The sequence below is a fragment of the Dreissena polymorpha genome, unplaced genomic scaffold, assembly GCF_020536995.1.
Source record: "Dreissena polymorpha isolate Duluth1 unplaced genomic scaffold, UMN_Dpol_1.0 chrUn007, whole genome shotgun sequence".
Lineage (NCBI taxonomy): Eukaryota > Metazoa > Mollusca > Bivalvia > Myida > Dreissenidae > Dreissena > Dreissena polymorpha.
The window spans coordinates 238,836-263,157 of NW_026273321.1; the positions used below are offsets into that span (position 1 = coordinate 238,836).

General features: G+C 35.6%; 1 protein-coding gene across 2 annotated transcripts in view; it reads left to right on the plus strand.

The window, feature by feature from the left end:
• Nucleotides 1–24,322, plus strand: part of LOC127863386 (methionine--tRNA ligase, cytoplasmic-like) — a 74,688-nt gene that overhangs the window by 12,945 nt on the left and 37,421 nt on the right. For both annotated transcript variants that reach the window (XM_052402897.1, XM_052402898.1), the window contains exons 3-8: nt 4,113–4,285; nt 8,145–8,273; nt 9,250–9,325; nt 11,127–11,347; nt 12,088–12,197; nt 13,872–13,988. In XM_052402897.1, the coding sequence (XP_052258857.1) occupies nt 4,113–4,285; nt 8,145–8,273; nt 9,250–9,325; nt 11,127–11,347; nt 12,088–12,197; nt 13,872–13,988 (826 nt within the window). The remainder of the gene's footprint in view (nt 1–4,112; nt 4,286–8,144; nt 8,274–9,249; nt 9,326–11,126; nt 11,348–12,087; nt 12,198–13,871; nt 13,989–24,322) is intronic.

The following is a 24,322-nucleotide window of genomic DNA, read 5'->3' on the forward strand; positions in this document are numbered from 1 at the left end:
AGGTCATCCTTCAAGGTCAGAGGTCAAATATATGTGGCCAAAATCGCTCATTTTATGAATACTTTTGCAATATTGAAAATAGCAACTTGATATTTTGCATGCATGTGTATCTCATGGAGCTGCACATTTTTAGTGGTGAAAGGTCAAGGTCAAGGTCATCCTTCAAGGTCAGAGGTCAAATATATGTGGCCCAAATCGCTTATTTTATGAATACTTTTGCAATATTGAAGATAGCAACTTGATATTTGGCATGCATGTGTAACTTATAGAGCTGCACATTTTGAGTGGTGAAAGGTCAAGGTCATCCTTCAAGGTCAAAGGTCAAATATATGTGGCCCAAATCGCTTATTTTATGAAAACTTTTGCAATATTGAAGATAGCAACTTGATATTTGGCATGCATGTGTAACTTATGGAGCTGCACATTCTGAGTGGTGAAAGGTCAAGGTCATCCTTCTAGGTCAAATATATGGGTCAAAATTGCTCATGTAATGTAACTTCTGCAATATTGAAGCTAGCAATTTTATATTTGACATGCATGTGTATCTCATGGAGCTGCACATTTTGAGTGGTGAAGGGTCAAGGTCATCCTTCAAGGTCAAACGTCATATAGGGGGACATTGTGTTTCACAAACACATCTTGTTCTCAGCTACTTTCACTTGAATGCAATTTAGGTGCTTAATTTCATTAAAATACTTTTATATAATTTTATTGTTCAAAGAAATTCAGAACATAATGCATGTACATGTATTACTTTCCAAGTGACATTTTAAAATATAATTGCAAGTCTAAAACTTGTGTAGGCAGATTAGTAAATTATAAGTACCCAGGTGGGATAAAATTACAGTTTTTAAAAACTTTTTTGTTAATTAGCTGGGCTTCAGTAGGTCGTGGATCTTTTATAGAACTTGTACTGCTGTTATACTGTAGGGCTCCTGCATGATCTCTGAAAGAAAAACAAAGCAAACAATATTACAAGAAAGTCATAAGTTTTTTACATTCATCTGTAAAAGTTAATGTGCAGCAATCATATGATTGAATATCTATACTTCAATGCTCATTCATATTTTAATATATTTTAGATATTTCATATCACTGCTCAATTCGGTACATCTGGCTTTTTTGTATTTGAGCGAACATTTACGATCCTAAGTAGTTAACAATTATTTCTTTTCCATTTACTGAAATTTATTCTCTTAAAGTTTGCAAGCGGGCTTTAATCTACTTGCAAACAGGCAACCACACAGGAAAACTGAGACTTTCAAGTGAATGAATTGGTGATTTAACTTATATTTTTATATGACTCTCTTTTATTTTGAAATTTATATTGTTGTTTTCTTAAATGCCCCAAAACAGGGTACACTAGTATGTATCTGGAAACTCAAACATATATAGGAATTTTATATTTAGATATTGCTATATGAAAGTTATGCTAATTTGCTAATTCATATAAAAATAACCAGTCCTGTAATTGAAACTAGACCAAAATATTGGATACCGAAAAGACAAAATACTTTCAGGTGGTTAACACTAAATTACTTATATGAGCCCGGGGCATAACAATATTAATTATGAATTTGTGGCCATGTTAGTCCTCTTGGTAAATGCGCCAAAAGAGCCGCTTTGCTGTCTTGGGTTATTTCCCTGCCAAACTCTGCAGTATCTTCCATCAACTGGTCAGCTACAGTTAAAGCACATAATGAAAATGAATATAGAAAATAATTCAAGTATTGTTTTAAATATTTAGTAAAATGGTCTTTAAATAATAACTTACAATGAAGTTAATACATTACAAAGCATAGCATAACAAAATTTGTTGGTATGATTAGTACAAATTTATTATTGCTATAATTAGAATGATGTGTAATTCTATTGGTATGAAAATGCACAGTGAAACCTAAAAAACAATGCTATTGGTTTAATTGATTTATTTATAAACATTAACAATATTAATGAGCATTGAGTTCTCATCATGCACAGCACATAACTCCCTTATCCTCAGTTCTCTAGCCATGCATTATAAACTTCCGATACTACATTCAAGCTTATTAATATCTCCACATTGGAATTCCTTTATCAAGCTGCAAACTGCACTTAGTGAAAATGTGTGTGACAGCTGCTTTTAAACTTCTATATTTGCCATACTTTTAGCTAAAATGTCACATAAAAAAATCTACAATGATGACATAAGAAGAATAAATTTAAAGGAATATTTAGAAATAATGAAAAGCACAAACCTTCAGTTGTTGTTCTATTCCTAGACAGACTTCTGAAACACTTGTATGCATCACTTTTTAACAAAATTTCATGTCACTTTCCAAATGATATCCATACATTATTATTTTAAGAAATTCTTGTTAATGGAAAAACACATTAACTCTACTGTTTGTGAAATTACATTAACTTCATTTTAACAACAAGTTTAACCTGGATAGTTTCTACAATACGCCTACTCCAGAATTTCAATCTAACAGGTAAACTTTCTGTATTTGAACTCAGCCAATCAGAAAAGGCTGTGATATTTTATAACCAATAGATTAGCCGCAGACATTTCTGACTCACACACAGGCTTATCAGATAGTTTGTTAATTGCAAACCTGGACTGTAGTTAAATATTGGGTGAGTATACACCTTGAACAGGGTTAAGGAATTTAAACTTGTAGACATTGCTTTGAAAGTTACTACTATTACTTCTACTACTAGTACTACTACTACTACTACTACTTCTGCAAAACTACTACTACTATTACAACAGCCACAACAACAACAACAACTACTACTACTACTACTACTACTACTACTACTACTACTACTACTACTACTACTACTACTACTACTGCTACTTCTACTTCTACTACTACTACTACTACTACTACTACTACTACTTCTACTACTACTACTACTACTACTACTACTACTACTGCTGCTACTACTACTACTGATCAACTACTACTACTGCTTCAACTACTACTACTTCTACTGCTACTGCTGCTGCTACTGCTGCTGCTGCTACTACTCCTGCTGCTGCTGCTGCTACTACTGCTACTGCTGCTGCTGCTACTACTACTACAACTCCTGCTGCAGCGACTACTACTACTACTGCTGCTGCTGCTGCGTCTGCTGTTACTACTACTATTACTACTACTACCACTACCACTACTACTACTACTACTACTACTACTACTACTACTACTACAAGTACTTCAACTACTACTGCTACTACTACTGCTACTGATGCTGCTACTGCTACTACTGCTGCTACTTCTACTACTACTACTTCTACTACTACTACTGCTGCTGCTGCTAATGCTACTTCCTTAACTACTACTACTACTGCTGCTACTAGTATTGTTATTATTATTTATACTACTATTGCTACCATTACTGCTACTATTCCGGTAAATGCTAAAACAACAACACAATAATAACTGCTAGTACTGCTACTGTCACTTAAATTTGCACCAATAGTATAATTATCAGTAGTTTAACTGCTTGTACAACGTATACAACAACCACTTTTACTTCTACTCCTACAACATATTCTACTGCCAGCACCAGCATTACTACTTCTACTACTATAACTACTACTATTTCTGCCCAAACTATGCACATTGTTTTATGTTTTATTCATATGTTGTGTAAATTGTTGAACTCTGATTTACTTTGAATAAAATGTGTTGCATTTTTATAAGTTATTTTCTCCTCTTATAAAGTCTAAGTTGTTTCCAGGGTCAGCTGAAATTGTTATAGAGTCTTTTCCATGCTTAAAAAATTCTATGTTCCACTTTCCATGCTATCTGGAAATATTTTCCATGGTTATCCAGCCTAAATCCAGCGTTTTCCATTCCTTTTCCATGCTTTTCCATCCAAGGCTGGAAAATGCTTGGAAAAAAAGTCCACGTTTCATGGACATTTCTAGAACAAAATCCTGGAAAACCCTGGAAACTGTTTCAAATTCCAGGGATTTCCATGGAATTCCATGTTATACCATGGATTTCCAGCCTAAGTTCCATGATTACCCTGGACAATGTACACCCGGGTGGTCCCATTCCTAAAATAATGAAGAGTTTATATTGTCTAGCTTTAACGGCGGGCCCCTGTTTGTGTTTCAGCCTGGGTTGTCCCGTACATGAGCAGTCACAAGCTGCCTGTCTTGGAGGTCTACCCAGAAAAGTTTATATTTTCCTCCAATGCTGCTGCCCGCCTGATTCTCGCAAGGTCCGTGACAGAGGAGAACCCGTCAGCTGTGGACCAATGGCTGGACTGGGAATCTGCATGTCTGCTGGTAAGAAAATACTGTGTTGTAATAGATCTGCGCTTTAGGATGATGGGACTTAATGCATTTGTGTAAAATGTTGTCCCAGATTAGCCTGTCCAGTCTGCACTAGCAAATCAGGGACACTAATCAGGGATAACACTTTCCTTCGAAACAGGATTTGCATTTAAAAGAGACTTTCTTTAAATGGAAAAATCCAAAAAAGCGGAAATTGTTGTCCTTGATTAGCCTCATCTGGGATGACACTTTACTTACATACAATAAGCCCAGTTTTTCCCACAACAAGGCTAAAATAGCAACTGGAATGCATATCCATCTAGGAGATTGGGAAATCATTTGTTATTTTGACAAAAATATGTAACAATACCCCACTTCTTTTTAAAGCTTTAGTAAAAATACATTTCAATTCTCCTATTATTTTTTAAATCAACCACCCACTTAAAAACCTCGGAAAATGGTTCAGGTTTTTTTTAACTCAATTGTGAAGAGTACCTATACCGCAACATTTTTAGTTGGAAAACCCCTAAAATTTGGCAAACTCAGATAGTAATATCTACTGAGTGGGTCTCAGTGTCTTTTTAGCTCACCTGTCACAAAGTGACATGGTGAGCTTATGTGACCGTCTGATGTCCGGCGTCCTTTGTGAGTGCGTGCGTGTGTGCGTGCGTCCGTCCGTCAACAATTTGTTTGTGTAGACAGTAGAGGTCACAGTTTCATCCAATCTTTATGAAATTTGGTCAGATTGTTTATATTGATGAAATCTGGGTTGGGATTGTATTTGGCAGAGGGGTCAAAGTTCAGGATTATGTCTGAAATCAGGATTTTGGCCCTTAAGGACCAATTTTGATATTGATATAAATCAGAGGATTTTTTTCTGGAATTGTAAGATTATTGTCACAAAATGTCATCTTAAACACAAATTATTTTACTTTCACATAATGTTTACAAAGTAAACAAAGTTACATAAATTATTAACCCTTTTTTGCTCTAGCCCCAAAACGATAGGCCTATTTTCAGGAATTTAGATTTTGGCCAATTGACACCCCTGATTTGGGTCATCTGGGGTCAAAAACTAGGTCACTAGGTCAAAACTAGGTCAAATAATAGAAAAACCTTGTGTAGACAATAGAGGTCGCAGTCTTTTATCCAATCTGTATGAAATTTGGTCAGAGTGTTTATTTTGATGAAATCTGGGTTGGGATTGTATTTGGGTCATCTGGGGTCAAAAACTAGGTCAAATAATAGAAAAACCTTGTGTTGAGAGTAGAGGTCACAGTTTTCATCCAATCTTTATGAAATTTAGTCAGAATGTTTATCTTGATGAAATCTGGGTTGAGATTGTATTTGGGTCATCTGGGGTCAAAAACTAGGTCACGAGGTCAAAAGCTAGGTCAAATAATAGAAAAACCTTGTGTAGACAGTAGAGGTCACAGTTTTCATCCAATCTTTATGAAATTTGGTCAGAATGTTTATCTTGATGAAATCTGGGTTGGGATTGTATTTGGGTCATCTGGGGTCAAAAACTAGGTCACTAGGTCAAAAACTAGATCAAATAATAGAAAAACTTTGTGTAGACAATAGAGGTCGCAGTTTTCATTCAATCTATATGAAATTTGGTCAGAATGTTTATCTTGATGAAATCTGGGTTGGGATTGTATTTGGGTCATCTGAAGTCAAAAACTAGGTCACTAGGTCAAATAATAGAAAAACTGTCAGCAATTTGTTTGTGTAGACAGTAGAGGTCACAGTTTTCATCGCATCTTTATGAAATTTGGTCAGAATGTTTATCTTGATGAAATCTGGGTTGGGATTGTATTTGGGTCATCTGGGGTCAAAAACTAGGTCACTAGGTCAAATAATAGAAAAACCTTGTATAGACAATAGAGGTCACAGTTTTCATCCAATCTTTATAAAAATTTGGTCAGAATCTTTATCTTGATGAAATCTGGGTTGGTATTGTATTTGGGTCATCTGGGATCAAAAACTAGGTCACTAGGTCAAATAATAGAAAAACCTTGTGAAGACAATAGAGGTCACAGTTTTTATCCAATCTTTATGAAATTTGGTCAGAATGTTTATCTTGTTAATTGTTTGGTCCTTAACTGCACTAACATACTAAATATACTTTAAGATGCCTTTTTGCTGAAAGGTTTAGTTTCAGTTCTCATTTCATTTGTTCTCATGCATTTAATACGACTGAAATGGGAGCAAATTTTCTTCATTTTGGGAATTTTCAGGACGTCCATTGGGAATTATGTTGTTTTTTTTCTATTGGGAAAGTGCCTTTTATGGGTACTTTATAAGGAAAAAAAACACACTGGTTGTAGGTACAAACACTTGAAATTAACTCTCGGTACAAAAATAATATATGATTTAAAATGCTGTCTGTACAAAAATTATTTGATTTAAATTTCTTAAGGTACATAGGTACTTTATTAAAATGGCTTTTGGTATAATAATACTTAAGAATGTTTTTTTTCTGAATACAAATTGTATGCAATGGATATATTTGTATGTATAGTGGTATTTGTTATCTCTTAAAATCTTACTTTTGAGAATCTAATAACTTCCAATGTGAACTGTGAGACTAATATTAACAGTTAATTTTTTAGATTAATCTCCTAAATATTCAAAATTGTATTTTATTCACATACATTGTATACACTCAAGATCTGTAAGTAAACTGTCCATTAATTATTCTTTCTCTTTGTGCAATTGTTAAATATGAATATGTTCCGAAAATATTTGAGCCTTGCTCAGGAAAAATGGATTTAACACTTTGCATGCTGGGAAATTTGTCGTCTGCTAAAATGTCGTCTGCTGAATTTCTAAAATTAGCATTTTTTTCATTTTTTTTTTCAAAGAATACTATCAGAATAGCAAACAGTTTGGATCCTGATGAGATGCCACGTTCTGTGGTGTCTCATCTGGATCCAAACTGTTTGCAAAGGCCTTCAAAATTCGGCTCCAGCACTGAAAGAGTTAACTGCATGTAAGTTTGCACAAGCTGATTAGGGGGGAAACTTTCCTGCATATACTGGATTTTCATTCAGTCTGTCAGTCAGTCAGTCATAGAAGATACCAGCTTTAAACAAAACATTATATAAAATAGAAATATGTCATCCCTGGAAGATACGATCTTTAAACAAAACATTCTATAAAATAGAAATATGGCATCACTGGAAGATACCAGCTTTAAACAAAACATTCTATAAAATAGAAATATGTCATCCCTGGAAGATACCAGCTTTAAACAAAAACATTCTATAAAATAGAAATATGTCATCCCTGGGAGATACCAGCTTTAAACAAAACATTCTATAAAATAGAAATATGTCATCCCTGGAAGATACCAGCTTTAAACAAAACATTCTATAAGATAGAAATATGTCATCCCTTGAAGATACCAGCTTAAAACAAAACATTCTATAAAATAGAAATGTGTCATCCCTGGAAGATACCAGCTTTAAACAAAACATTCTATAAAATAGAAATGTGTCATCCCTGGAAGATACCAGCTTTAAACAAAACATTCTATAAAATAGAAATGTGTCATCCCTGGAAGATACCAGCTTTAAACAAAACATTCTATAAAATAGAAATGCGTCATCCCTGGAAGATACCAGCTTTAAACAAAACATTCTATAAAATAGAAATGTGTCATCCCTGGAAGATACCAGCTTTAAACAAAACATTCTATAAAATAGAAATGTGTCATCCCTGGAAGATACCAGCTTTAAACAAAACATTCTATAAAATAGAAATGTGTCATACCTGATTAGCCTCTGTAGACTGCACAGGCTTATTTAGGACAGCGTTTTACAACATTAAGCCCTGTTTTCCCAGACTCACATGTCTTGTATTCTAGCCTGCAGTGTTCCCGTACCTTCAAAGTGTGATAGTTCAGGGGAAGATGGATGAGTCCCTCGTACAGGGAATACAGAAGTTCCTTGCCTTCTTGGACGGGGAGCTGAAAGGCAAAGAAATGTTAACTGGGGTAAGAGCTCTTTTTGTAATTTTCCCTTCCCCAAAAAATTATTTAAAATTTAATGCACATTAAACACAATCATAACATCTGCATCAATGTGCATTACATAAATATTTCCTAGAAGGGTTGCTACTGTAGACTTTTCGGGTATTGATGATGATCTTTTTCAGAATTTGAAAAAAAAAAAATCATTATTTTTAGATTTCTGATCAGAACTTGTTGTTTTTTTAGAATTGTGCATCTATATTTCACCTCCCCAGTGGTCAAGGTTGATTTTTTGGGATCATTTGTGGATTGTCTGGCATGCCTCAATTTTTCATTGAAACAACATCTTTGTTGAAACCACGGTGTAGATATTCACAAAACTGTACAGAAAAGATCCCTTAGTGACCCTTGGGCAAAGTTTCTAAAATGTTTTGGTCCACTGCATACACATTTTAGATATAACATGTAAATAACTGAGTAATCTTAAGCTAGGTATGCAAATAAGTTACTTACACAAAAACTTGAATCATTCACTTTCTTAGCAGTCATAATTTTTAGCGAGGCTGTTTTCCCGAGGTATTGTCATAGCCTGCTCACCGTCCATCAAGGTGCATCTACATATGAAGTTTCAAAGTTGTAGGTGGAAGCACTTAGATTTTAGAGCCAATGTAAAGGTTTTAGCACGAATGAGTTCTACACAACACACCCATTTTGGGTCACTAGGTCAAAGGTCAAGGTCACTGTGACCTCTTAAAAAAAAAAAAAAAAAAATTCTGAGAAGCTTTCGCAGCCGAGCGTGGCACCTGTTATGCGGTGCTCTTGTTGTAATAATAAAACAATATACTTCCATCCAACTCATGCTGTTATCAACTTAATGTTTTATATAATAAGTTATCTACCAAACTTTCTGCTGGTATAAATTGACTATGTAGTCAGTATAACAATGAAACAATATATGTATTTATTGATGAAAATGTTAACTATCTGTGTCTTGTTTCAGAGTCAGTTGACAGTGGCTGATGTCGCTGTTTGGTCAACACTGTTTCCTGTTTTCATGGGAAAATCAGCCCTACCTGGTATTATTGCGTTTATTGCTCATAGGAAAGTCTTTATAATGTCCCGTTGAAAGAAGGTGGGGGGATGACTTGCCTAATTGATTCCTGGTTCCCACAAATGTGAAGTTAATGAGCCTCCCTCAGTGAAAAGGGGTTAAATGCATGTATATTAAGTGTCGTCACAGATTAGCCTGTAAAGTTTGCACAGGCTAATCAGGGTTCGACACTTTTCGTCTTAACTGGAATGTTTTGCAAATTTGCTAAGAACAGGGAATATTCTACATGCGCGTCCCGCGTCTATGACGCACAAATATCGAAATAGACGCATAGTTTTGAAATATGTGCGTCCACTCGGACGCATTGCTGAAACGAATCCGTTAACGCATATGCGAATCACGATAAGTACGAATCATCTTGGGTATGAGTCAAAAGTGTAGTGATGAACGCTGTGTTTAACCGAAGACAGCAACAAGTCTTCTGATTGGCTCTAGTCGAGCCGCTGCTGTATAATACGAACCAATTAGAATCAATCTTTTAAATAGGGTGTGTTATGATATTTTTCAGAGTCCCCGGATGAAGGCCTGCTTTAACTTTTTGTAACTTAGTCATAAATAATACAGAGATAATGCCTTCGAAATAAGGTGTTGAAGCTAGATCCAAAACAAACAACTCTAAACTTCAATAACGGTAGGTCAACGGCTAGCAATTCGGACGTTAACATAAATATTATCAGGCTCGCAATTCGGATGTTAACAATAATATTATCATTGACTTGAATCAAGTTGAAATGTTGTAACATGTAACAGACACAATTATAGCCTATGTGAAGGCAAACAAGAAAGTGATAACCCAGAACTTGTTTTTGGTTTCAAAATTCATTGTTTTTGAGATTATTAAAAGTTTAATGCAAATATAGTTATTGTGCTAGTGTTATTTAGACTCATTTTCTTCACTACTTGGTATCTTTCAAAATTTGGGACCCGTTCTTTTTTAAGGTGGACTCATGAATTTTGGCATGGGACTCATTGGTCTAAAAACTGTGAGTTCAGGGACTTATATTATTCTAGATTATTCCCTGTAAGAAGATACTTTTTTAAAACGAAAAATATCATAACAGTGGAAAGTGTTTTCCCTGATAAGCCCTTGGAAACTGAACATGCTGATCTTTGAAGACATTTTATGCACATGCATTAAACCCCCAGGCCCTTTTCAAAAAGCGTGACTCAATTGAAATTTGATCATCAACAGTGTCACACTCAACATTTGTGAAATGACAGGTCACATTTATTTTCACATTATGACTCCATTATTTCTATGAAAATCTCCAGTAAAATAATTTCAAAATGTAAACTAACACTGCTAAAGGCATAGTGTAAAAATACAAATGTTTGGTTTCTGCAGGATGTCAATATAATATTTCGTCCAAACATTATACTAAAAAATAAATACTATCACATGTGTTTGTGTCACTCTTGAAAATATTCTCTGATCAGTTTTTTCCACAAATTTGGGAATGGAGCTGGGTCCCTTAGGATTGGGCAAAATCGCGTTGTTTTGACTAAAATTGGGAAATTGCTGCTGTTAATTTTTTTCCTAAAAAATTGAATATGATATTCGTAAAAATGAATTAAATCTTAAAATTAAAGAAAACATTGTTTTTGTTTTTTAGAAACCTTCATTTGGGGATTTTATGGATTTTTTTTCCATTTTGAATGGGTTCCTGTAACAGCTCTGAATTTGAACGAAAAAAAACACTGCTGATGATATTGATTGAAATTGATATTAAACCAAAATAAACCAATATCGTCTTGTTCTTCACCAGGCTACCAGAGTCACTTCCCCATTCTGCTTACATGGTTCACAAAATTGGCAAATCAAGGCGAATTTGATAGAGTCTCTCAAGCCATGTGTAAAGGAGGTGATACGAGCTACCTTAAGGGGTCTCTGACCATCCAGCCTGCCCCTTTAAGGGTCGCTGAAACGGCCAATCAGAAAGAAGCTGTCCAGAAGCAGACAAGCAAAGCAAAGGAAGACACCACGCAGGTACCCAACGAAGAATTGAGCTGTGCACTGGGACAATGGGGCTTAATAAATGCATGCTGGGAAATTTGTCGTCTGCTAAAATGTTGTCTGCTGAATTTCTAAAATTAGCATTTTCTTCGATTTTTAAAAAAGAATATCAGAATAGCAAACAGTTTGGATCCTGATGAGACGCCACGTTTTGTGGCGTCTCATCTGGATCCAAACTGTTTGCAAAGGCCTTCAAAATTCGGTCCCCGCACTGAAAGGGTTAAGATACATATTCTTCCAGTAAAGACTTTCAGTGTTCATTTATCCTAAATGAACTCATTTTCAACTTCATTGATACATTTAACTTTAAATTGAACGTTAAAAGTAAAAGGTTTACAAATGAATGAAGACCAGAAAAATCAGATTTTCTCTTATATATTCACCAGTTCATGGTTAGCACCCAAAACAACCTCAATTTTATAATTATTTTCTGTAACTTTGTTCAGTCGTAATTTCAATAGGAAACGCCGGCAGTTGTGTGATAGTTTTGATATATTCTCTTGAGTATTCTTTATTCTACCAAACAATAATCAGGCTATGCATAACATTTTGTTGCACTTTGAAGAAAATTGTCTCAGTTCCTTAATCATGTAGAAAAATTTACATAAATGAAATGTTTATCTTTGGGCAGCTAAATATATGTGTGTACAGGCTGAAACTATAAAAGGAATTCTGTGGACTGGGTCTGTATATTGTTGCTCCTGTTTCCACAGGCTGCCCCAGAGAAAATAGTAGCCAGTCCAGAAGAGATAGAGGCTGCAACACTGGCCTGGTTGAAAGGCAAGAAACTGTGCCCAGAACCTCTGAAACGTGTACATCCTGTGTAAGTGCAGTAGCATGAAATCATAGTGTGTGTTTTCGTATCAATTTATGTCCAGTAGAGGGACCATTCCCTATTAAAACAAGGGCTGTTTGTAAAACATGCATGCCCCCATATGGGCTCTCAGTTGTAGTGACAGCCATTTTGTAAATATGTTTTTTGTCACTGTGACCTTGACCTTTGACCTAGTGACCTGAAAATCAATAGGGGTCATCTGCGAGTCATGATCAATGTACCTATGAAGTTTCATGATCCTAGCCATAAGCTTTCCTGAGTTATCATCAGGAAACCATTTTACTAGTTCGGGTCACTGTGAGCTTGACCTTTTACTTAGTGACCTGAAAATCAATAGGGGTCATCTGCCAGTCATGATCAATGTACCTATCAAGTTTCATGATCCTAGGCATAAGCGTTCTTGAGTTATCATCCGGAAACCATTTTACTATTTCGGGTCACCGTGACCTTGACCTTTGACCTAGTGACCTGAAAATCAATAGGGGTCATCTGCTAGTCATGATCAATCTACCTATCAAGTTTCATGATCCTAGGCATAAGCGTTCTTGAATTATCATCCGGAAACCATTTTACTATTTCGGGTCACAGTGACCTTGACCTTTGACCTAGTGACCTCAAAATCAATAGGGGTCATCTGTGAGTCATGATCAATGTACCTATGAAGTTTCATGATCCTAGGCCTAAGTGTTCTTGAGTTATCGTCTGACAACCACCTGGTGGACGGACCGACCGACAGACCGACCGACAGACCGTCAGACAGACCGACATGAGCAAAGCAATATACCCCCTCTTCTTCGAAGGGGGGCATAATAAGTATATTTTTTATGCCCCCCTTCGAAGAAGAGGGGGTATATTGCTTTGCTCATGTCGGTCTGTCTGTCGGTATGTCGGTTTAGCATGGTTCAAACAAGGGAAACAACTACCGTTTATGCATGTTCTTTTTGTAACAGCATTTGCCTTCCTTGTAATATATTAAAATTTTACCAAATGTAAGGCTAACTGCATTTTTGTAATGCATTGTATCAACCACCACCACCACCACCACCACCACCGCCACCACCACCACCACCAAATTTTTTTTTTCATAACATTTTGTTCATCTCATATCCAGCTCTATTAGTCGAACCTTGGTAAATGTATTATTTAAATCACTTAAATAAGAGACTAAACTAATTTTGCTTAGTAACTGAAAATAAATACAATTGAAAATACTTGTATGCAAGCCTAAATATTTGTGAGTTGCTGTGTAAAACTTTCTTAAACTCTTGGACTGGTTTGATAAATTAATGTTGTCAGAGACACCAACCGCAAATGCTCTATTTAAAGGAAAGTCATTCAGAAAGGTCATTCTGATAAGGGTTCTCTAGGTCAAAAACAATCATACTCACTTATTGCTAAATTCCAGTAACCCTTTCCCTCTCATATACTCTTTTTAATCCATTTGTATTCAGTAAGAAAATCAAATAAAATTGAAGACCTTTCTTAATAGATTCAAGTTTTAAAGACTTCATTTTCAACCCTAAGGTACTAATCAACTGCAAACAGCATACAACCTGATCTGTTTTAAATAAGTTGTTGAGGTTTTATGCTGGTTTGTGTATAGCCATTTTCTGTATACTTCTGAGTGGGGAAGGGTTAAGTTTTGACCTCCTTCTACTGCAGTCTACCAGAGAAAGGTCGCCGTAACATTCTGATCACCAGCGCTCTGCCATATGTCAACAACGTGCCACATCTTGGAAACATCATCGGTTGTGTGCTGAGTGCTGATGTCTTCTCACGGTAAGACTGAACAAGAAACTTATGCAGACTTCCCTAAACTTCATCTGCCCTACGGACATTTCCTACATAAACATTTAAGGGCCGATCAAAAATCTTAAGTCGTCTGCCCAAAATGTCTAGTATTTCAGGCTTTCCCATGATATTCGAAGTATTTTCAGAACATTGGCGGACTAAGAACTTTGCCAAACACGAAATAGGATTGTACTCGCAGATTAGCAAATCAGCTTTTGATGGGTCTAAAATCTTCTGGGCGAAAATTGGGATTATCCACCTGTGTTTGATGCAAAATTTTTGTGGTATTTAATAGTGACAGACTAATTCGCTACTCCTAACAATATAATTTAGAATTAAATGATGATACAACAATATATCTTTATTTCATATGTTTTTTTCCCCCGGATCGAAAGATCGGGGTATATTGTTTTTGGCCTGTCTGTCTGTCATTCATTCATTGTGTGTGTCCCAAAACTTTAACCTTGGTTATAGTTTGACAACTTTTGCATGATTGAAGATAGCAACTTCATATTTGGCATGGTTCTCACGTAGCTGCACATTGTGAGATGTGAAAAGTCAAGGTCAAGGTCATCCTTCAAGGTCAAAGGTCAAATATCATTGTATTTTGCTTTCCTAAAACTTTAACCTTCATTTAAGTTTGGTCATAACTTTTTTAATATTGAAGATAGCAACTTGATATTTGGCATGCATATGTTTCTCATGAAGCTGCACGTTATGAGTGGTGAAAGATCAAGGTCATCCTTCAAGGTCAACGGTCAAATTTATGGTTTCAAAGCGGCACAATAGGGGGCATTGTGTTTCTGACAAACACATCTCTTGTTACTCTTTTCTTTTCACATTTCACGTATTTTTTTGGTCTGACAGAATAACTTAAGGTCTTACAGAAAACTTATTTGGTCTGACTGAAGGCTGTTGAGTTTCGGGAAGTCTGCTTATGGGGCACAATTTTAAATTTCATCCTAAATATTTCCTTATTGGCCTGTTTTCTTATAACTCCTTAAGGAAATTGTACAAAGAAATTTATTACATTAGTAAAGTCTTTGACTGCATTGTATATAAATTAAGTCTTTGACTACATAGTGTATTAATTAAAAGTCCATAAACACTCGAAATGAACGAATGTTTTGTACAATGTTTTGAAAATAAATTTAACACATAAAAAATCAATGTTCCTTATAGCAACAGCCAGAATTTCAATGCTAGATGTATTCTGGTAACCTGAATTGAAAGCGATACAAAACGCTTCCTTTTCATTTTTTTGTGTCACAATATACAACGTGTGAATGTTTTGGCTATGATATCCGAACATCCTCAAACAAAATTATGTATTCGCTAAGATTGTGGCTATATTTTACTGAGCCAATCACAAAGGACACATATATTGGAAGTTTGATTTGAGAAATTTGATACTGGAATTCATATCTGATTGTTCTAGCATTCTAATCAATTTTTTGAACAGGTTTTTGTTTGAGACATTAATCACTTCTAGACCCATTTTTATGTAACATCTTTGAAAATTGAGCAATACAATTGCAAATTTTCTGCTTTTATGAAACAGTGAAAAGTGATTCATAATACATGATGTATTTGGGTTCATAAACAATCACATCATTTAGATGTTATTGTTTGCAAGCAGATTGTTATTATTGATAAGTGTTTGTTTATTAGACAGAAACTAAAAGTGTGTGGTATGGATGGATATGTACAATATATGCACCCAATTCCCAATACTTTGTTCATTCGTACTAAATATGAACACTAAAATTGTATATAAACACATCGTAGTTTGCTGAGAGCACAGTTAATAAAGTCAACATAATAATTGGACTAATCAGGATTAAATTCACCCATATGGACAAATCCTTGTTTTTGACACTATACAAGTCGCTCATTAGATCTCATATAAACTATGGGACTTGGTTTACTATCCTCACACTAAGAAATGTAAACAAATAATTAAAAATGCACAGCGTACATGTAGTGCCACCATATTTGTACCTGAAATCTGTGAACTATCATATCAAGATCGTTTGGCTGATAGAGAATACTAGGTTAGCGTTGAATACAGAGAAGTTTATGTTGCGAGGCTTAGTACGCCGGGAGCGCATGCCTTGGCGAGCGCTTTCGGTGTTCGAGCCGAGAAACATAAACTTCTCTGTATTCAACGCTAATCCTAGTATTCTATTTATCCCATTTGATTTTTTTTCAACGTGACATTTAACATAACTACTTACTAGATCTAATAACCTTAGCATAACAATTAGTTTAATTCATTCTTTAAAATCGCTTAAAATCTAACGAATGTATCCATGCATGGATATAAATGTATTTGTTATGGTACGCAAAATAGTCTTTAAAAAAATCACACACAAACTGTAAAACTAGTAAAAATATCACCATATGCCTCGATTCAATTTTACGCAGCATGCGAATTGTAACACTTGACGACCGCGAAAAGAAGATTTTATTTTACTATAATTCATTTTATTTTCGAAAGAAAATGATCAAAATCCAATATGGCGGCGATTGCTCCTGACAAAATGATGTCAATGTCAACATAGATTCTACAATTGCAGCGACTGACACTTTATTTGACTTAATATGCAGGGCAATACGTTTTCCGACTTCGGACGACGAATTTAAGGACGCGCAGAACTTGTTTTATATAATGTTATGGGTATGCCGTGTGTGATCCAATGCATTAATGGCCCCCATGTTAAAATCATTTCCCCGAGAACAGGGAACGACAAAAGTACAAACAAAAACCAAAACACATTCGAACTAGTATCTTACCTTTAATTATCCTGTAAAATCCATCTAATAATCCATTTAACTCAATAATTGACGATTTTGCATCTAGGGTCTTTAATAATTATTTTAGCATAGTTAAATAAAGACCCTCATGCCATCCTATCACTATTTTCAAATGAATTTATGAACTCGATAAACTTTCTGATTCGTCACACGCTACGTCATGTACTCTATGTACATTACTGCTGTTAAAATGAACCAGAGCAGTTTATCAAATAATAGCCGTTGGTAAACTCAGATGCATTTGCGGATTTCTGCATACAAACATAATTATGTTTAAACTTTCACAATGCTATTTGTCTATGATAAATGCCCTTATTGTGTACAAGAAAATAATTTAATATATAAATACACAAAGAATGGAAAACATTCCATTACACAACAGATAAATCAGTGGATAATACCCGTGTACAAAATGGGACGTTCCGAATTCCAGTGTGGTGCTATTTTTACCATCTTACACTTTACACAGCTCTATGATTAACTTGAATTAAATCGGATAGCAAATATTGCAGATTATTTATGAATTGTGCGATATTTGTATGGCTTGTTGTACATTCTTAAATGTCAAAAGTATATGCATGGATTATAAACAATGCACATTACACGAAATAAGGAAAATGTGATTAATTGACAATTCAAATACCGTATGTCGATATACAGTACATGTACATGTGAAATAAGTCGCATTTATAATAAATTGTCATTTTTTGGGGGGGGGGGGGGGGAAATAACGCAAAAAGTGTCATTTTATGACGCCATCAATCACCTGATTCATTATACGGATGGCGAAAAATTATGTCATATGACTAGATTTAAAGGTTGAACGTCATATAATTTTGAAGCTAAAGTTTTCTCGACTTTATTAATTATGAAAAATCATTCAGTGATAAAGTAAAAAGTAGTCCGTGCACGTGACAGGTATATCCCACAGTGTTGAATACAGGCTAGTATATTCCATAAGGTGTTATACCGTCAATGTCTCGTTGAAAATGGGATAACATAAAATCTTCGTTCAATGGACTATCGACATAAAAGATTCGATATGATTAAAGTATTTAAGATAATCTATAAAATTGATTATATTGATGGTGGAAATTTTTTCTATTATGCTGAAAATAATCGAACAAGAGGTCATTGTTTAAAACTTGCAAAACCGAAAGCGCATAAGTCAGTTTGCCTCCATTCTTTTGGACATCGCACAATCATAGTTTGGAACAATTTACCTCAAGACATTGTGACATGTGATACCGTAAATTCGACTCAACTAGACAAATTATGGTTGCATAAGCGTTTTGGCATATCAGAAGTGTATTAATTAAAGTAAATTTGAAATAACTAGTGACATTTACAACAAACAAAATTCAGACCGGAGTGGAGATAATAAAATTGAAGAAGTTTAAAGGATTCAACTAGCTGTAAGAGCTATTGAAAGTGCCTAGAAGACACAAGGTAGACACAAGGAACATTGTAGAAGGTAGAGAGAACATAGATAGTAAAAAGTTTTGCTGGTTCAACAATATACAATACTAACTGGCATAAAACAATACAAATGAAGACAGCTTTTTTTTTCTCCTTGATAAAGTACTGGTAAATGGTACATTCCCAATTAAGCAAAAATGCTAAAATTTAAACACTTAATTTAATGTTAAAGGCTTAAACTCTTAATGCTTTGCATTGAGTGAGGCAGTGACTGCAGCTTTAATCATCATTCTGTCTAATGTCATATTGTATATACATGGTAAATGTATATGGTCCTGTTTTGTGTATGCAATTGGCAACTTCCCTTAAATGAAAGACTAGCGTAGGTTAATATGAATTTCTCTTCTAGTATTGTTTCTTGAGTTCAAATATTTAACCAGGTTTTTAACCAGGTTTTCCGAAGGAAAAAACTGGTTATTAGATTGGCGAATGCGGGCGGGCTGGCTGGCTGGCTGGCTGGCGGGCTGGCGGGCTGGCGGAATAAGCTTGTCCGGGCCATAACTATGTCGTTCATTGTCAGATTTTAAAATCATTTGGCACATTTGTTCACCATCATTGGACGGTGTGTCGCGCGAAATAATTACGTCGATATCTCCAAGGTCAAGGTCACACTTTGAGTTCAAAGGTCAAAAATGGCCATAAATGAGCTTGTCCGAGCCATAACTATGTCGTTCATCGTCAGATTTTAAAATCATTTGGCACATTTGTTCACCATCATTGGACGGTGTGTCGCGCGAAATAATTACGTCGATATCTCCAAGGTCAAGGTCACACTTTGAGTTCAAAGGTCAAAAATGGCCATAAATGAGCTTGTCCTGGCCATAACTATGTCATTCATTGTGAGATTTTAAAATCATTTGGCACATTTGTTCACCATCATGGGACGGTGTGTCCCACGAAAGAATCACGTCAATATCTCCAATGTCAAGGTCGCCACGACTAAAAAAATATTTAAAAAAAAAAAAAAAACTTACAAAGGGGGTTAATTTTTTTTGGTCATTTCAAAAGTTCAGTTTGAGTTTTCTCCCTTTATCAGATTTTTTTTTCACAATGAAAACCTGGTTTTGTGACAATTTTGTCCCTTGTATTTCTATGTATTATAAATTGGTCAAAAAACTCTGTCATTTTGTCAAATCTTAAATAATCCTTATTTCCACCAGGGATTTTTTCCCTTCCTAATTAAGAACCCGTAAAAGGTACTTTCCCAATTGAAAAAAAACTACAAAATTCATAATTTCTGTCTGAAAGTTTCCCAAAAGGAAGGAAAATTCCATCAATTTTTTAGCTCATCTATTTTTTGAAAAAAAAAGAAGAGCTATTGTCATCAGCTTGGCGTCAGCGTCAGCGTCTGGTTAAGTTTTGCGTTTAGGTCCACTTTTCTCAGAAAGTATCAATGATATTGCATTCAAACTTGGTACACTTACTTACTATCATGAGGAGACTGGGCAGACAAAGTAAGATAACTCTTGCTTGCATTTTGACAGAATTATGTGCCCTTTTTATACTTAGAAAATTGAAAATTTTGGTTAAGTTTTGTGTCTAGGTCCATTTTATTCCCTAAGTATCAAAGCTATTGCTTTCATACTTGCAACACTTACTATTATTAGAGGACTGTGCAGGCAAAGTTATGTAACTCTGACTGGCATTTTGACAGAATTATGTGCCGTTTTTATACTAAGAAAATTGAAAATTTGGTTAAGTTTTGTGTTTAGGTCCACTTTTTTCCTTAAGTATCAAAGCTATTACTTTCATATTTGCAACACTTACTAACTATCATAAGGGGACTGTGCAGGCAAATTAATGTAATTCTGACTGGCATTTTGACGGAATTATGGGCCCTTAATACTTGAAAATTTGGTTAAGTTTTGTGTTTTGGTCCACTCTACTCCTAAAGTATCATAGATATTGCTTTCATACTTGGAACACTCGCAAACTATCATAAGGGGACAGTAAAGGATAAGTTGCATAACTCTGGTTGTCATTTTTACGGAATTATGGCCCTTTTTTTGACTTAGTAACTTTGAATATATGGTTACATTTTGTGTTTAGATCCACTTTACTTTTAAAGTATCAAGGCTATTGCTTTCAAACTTCAAATACTTTCATGCTATCATGAGGGTACTGTGCCTGGCAAGTTGAATTTTACCTTGACCTTTGTATGACCTTGACTCAAGAGGTCAAATTATTAAATGTGCTAAAATTGCCATAACTTCTTTATTAATGATTAGATTTGATTGATACTTTGACAAAACAACTCTTACCTGACATTCCACAATAGCCTCCACCCAAACCATCCCCCACGCCCCCACCCCAATCCCCCCCCTCATTCCCTCCCCTCCCATTTTTTTGTAAAGATCATCTAATAAATGACCACCACACCCTCACACTATACCCCCCCCCAACCCACCACCCCCAAATTTTTTTTCTTATGCCCCCAGTAGGGTGGCATATACCAGTTGAACTGTCCGTCAGTCAGTCAGTCTGTCCGTCCTTCCGTCCGAAAAAAACTTTAACATTGGCCATAACTTTTTCACTATTCAAGAAAGCAACTTGATATTTGGCATGCATGTGTATCTCATGGAGCTGCACATTTCGAGTGGTGAAAGGTCAAGGTCATCCTTCAAGGTCAAATGTCAAATTTATTGCGTCTGTCCGTCCGAAAACTTTAACATTGGCCATAACTTTTTCATTATTGAAGATAGCAACTTGATATTTGGCATGCATGTGTATCTCATGGAGCTACATATTTTGAGTGGTGAAAGGTGAAGGTCAAGGTCATCCTTCAAGGTCAAATGTCAAATATATGGCGTCTGTCCGTCCAAAAATTTTAACATTGGCCATAACTTTTTTAATGTTGAAGATAGCAACTTGATATTTGGCATGCATGTGTATCTCATGAAGCTGCACATTTTGTGTGGTGGAAGTTCAAGGTCATGGTCATCCTTAAAGGTAAAAAAAAAAAAAAAAAAAAGAAATTCAAAGTGGCGTTCTCATGAAGCTGCACATTTTGAGTGGTGGAAGTTCAAGGTCAAGGTCATCCTTCAAGGTCAAAGGTAAAAAAACAACAACACTATTTTTTTCAAAGCGGCGCAATAGGGGGCTTTGTGTTTCTGACGAACACATCTCTTGTTTTTTTTCAAACATGGTTAAAAAACACAAATATTTATTTTTATTATTTTACTTTTGAAATACCGTCCAACCATACCACCCAAGAATATTTTTTTGCATGTTTTTTGCATTTTTGGAAGATAATGTAATAAATGACCACACCCCCACACTATACATCCCTCTCCACCCCTCCCTCCTTTGTGATTTAAATTGAGAAAGGTCCGTACACATTTAAAAGAAAAATAGATGAGCGGTCTGCACCCGCAAGGCGGTGCTCTTGTTTCCAAAAGTGCATTAACTGCAAGTAAACAAATAAAATGAGCACTTACACTTAACATTTCAAGCCAAAATGAATGTTAATCAATATTTGTGTACTGATTTTTGTTTTTAGCTCACCTGAGCGATAGCTCGAGGTGAGCTATTGTGATCACTCAGCGTCCGGCGTCCGTCCGTCCGTCCGTCCGTCTGTAAACAATTTGTAAACATCTTCTTCTACTAAACCATTGAGCCAATTTCAACTAAATTTCATGTGGAGCATCCCTAGGTCATGGGACAAAAGAATTGTTAAAAAAAATTGATCACATAACCAAGATGGCCGCCATGACCATATATGGTAAAAACCTTAAAAAATCTTCTTGTCAGAAACCGCTCATCAGATTTTCAAAATATTTCACAGGGATGACCTTTGAGGGCTCCCCTGAAAAAGTTGTTCAAAGAAATTTGATTCGTCAAAAAACATGGCCGCAGGAGCTCGTTGAACTTTGCATGTTTATTCGTTTTTGCCTATTTTGTGAAAACTTTCAAAAATCTTCCACATTTTTTGTCCGATCCTTTCCAAATATGCACAGTGTCTTTATATCAATGAGGACACGAACCCTACAAAAAAATGAGCATTATTGGTCCATGAAGTACAGAATTACCTCCCCTTGAATTGAGAAAATGGTGTTTATGCAATAAAGTCCAAATTTTTCATCCAATTCTTTCCAAACTTGTAAGGATTTAGCATGGTTCAAACAAGGGAAACAACTACGGTTTATGCATGTTCTTTTTATTACAGATTTGCCTCCCTTTAATTCATTCAAAATCTCATTTTACAGCAGAGATTCCAAATCTGACCTGTAAATGAGCCCCATATTTACTGCTGGTGCTATGTTACCTTTTCCCATTTGATCATTCTTAAGTATTGGTCTTGTAATGCTGCTACTGGTGCTTACTGCTAACTGCTAACTGCTACGACTACCACTACTACTTATCTGCTACTGGCTACTACGTTACTACTACGACTTACTACTACTACTACTACTACTACTAACTAGCTACTACTACGACTACTACTACTACTACTACTACTACTTCTACGACTACTTCGACTACCTGACTTACCACTACTACTACTACTACTACTACTACTACTACTGACTAACTACTACTACTACTACTGCTACTACTAGTACTACTACTACTAGTACTACTACCACCACCACAACCACTACCACCAACCACCGACCACCAACCACCACACACGTCTACTATTACTATATCTACTACTACTGCCACTACCTACTACTACTTACCACTACTACTACTACAATACTACACTACGCACTAACTACTACTATCCCTACTACTGACTATACTACTACTACTCACTACTAACTTCTACTACTGACTTCTCTACTACTACTACTACTACTTCTACTACTACTACTCACGACTACTACTACTACTACTACGACTACGACTACTACTACTACTACTACTACTACTACTACTACTACTACTACTACTACTACTACTACTACTACTACTACTACTACTACACCACCACCACCACCACCACCACCACCATTCACAGTGACAAAAAACGTATTCACACAATGGCTGCTACTACAACTTATAGCCCATATAGGGGGGCATGCATGTTTTACAAACAGCCCTTGTTTCTATGGGATTTTAACCACAACTGTTCATGTTTATCTCCGACACATATTTTTAGGTCACCTGTCATGAAGTGACACGGTGAGCTTATGTGATCGTGTGATGTCCGGCGTCCGTTGTGCGTGCCTGCGTGTGTCCGTGCGTCCGTGCGTCAACAATTTGTTTGTGTAGACAGTAGAGGTCACAGTTTGCATCCAATCTTGATGAAATTTGGTCAAAATGTTTATCTTGATGAAATCCGGTTTGGGATTGTATTTGGGTCATCTGGGGTCAAAAACAAGGTCACTAGGTCAAATAATAGAACAACCTTCTGTCGACAATAGAGGTCACAGTTTTCATCCAATCTTTATGAAATTTGGTCAGAATGTTTATCTTGATGAAATCTGGGTTGGGATTTTATTTGGGTCATCTGGGGTCAAAAACTAGGTCACTAGGTCAAATAATAGAAAAACCTTGTGTAGACATTAGAGATCACAGTTTTCATCCAACCTTTATGAAATTTGGTCAGAATTCTTGATGAAATCTGGGTGGGATTGTATTTGGGTCATCTGGGGTAAAAATCTAGGTCAAATAAATAGAAAAACCTTGTGTTGACAATAGAGGTCACAGTTTTCATCCAATATTTATGAACTGTGGTCAGAATGTTTATCTTGATGAAATCTGGATTGGGATTGTATTTGGGTCATCTAGAGTCAGGAACTAGGTCACTAGGTCAAATCATAGAAAAACATTGTGTAGACAATAGAGGTCATAGTTTTCATCTGATCTTAATGAGTCAGGTGAGCGATTCAGGGCCATCATGGCCCTCTTGTTTATATCATTATCAGCAATTAAAAAAACTATAATTCCCAATTGGAAGATTTCACGACGCGAATTTTCCCAATTTCAATTTTTTTTCCCCTAATTTTTCCCAATTTACATGGTACAGGAACATGTACTTTTCCCAAATGGGGACGAAAAATCGCTGTCGACTAAAGAAG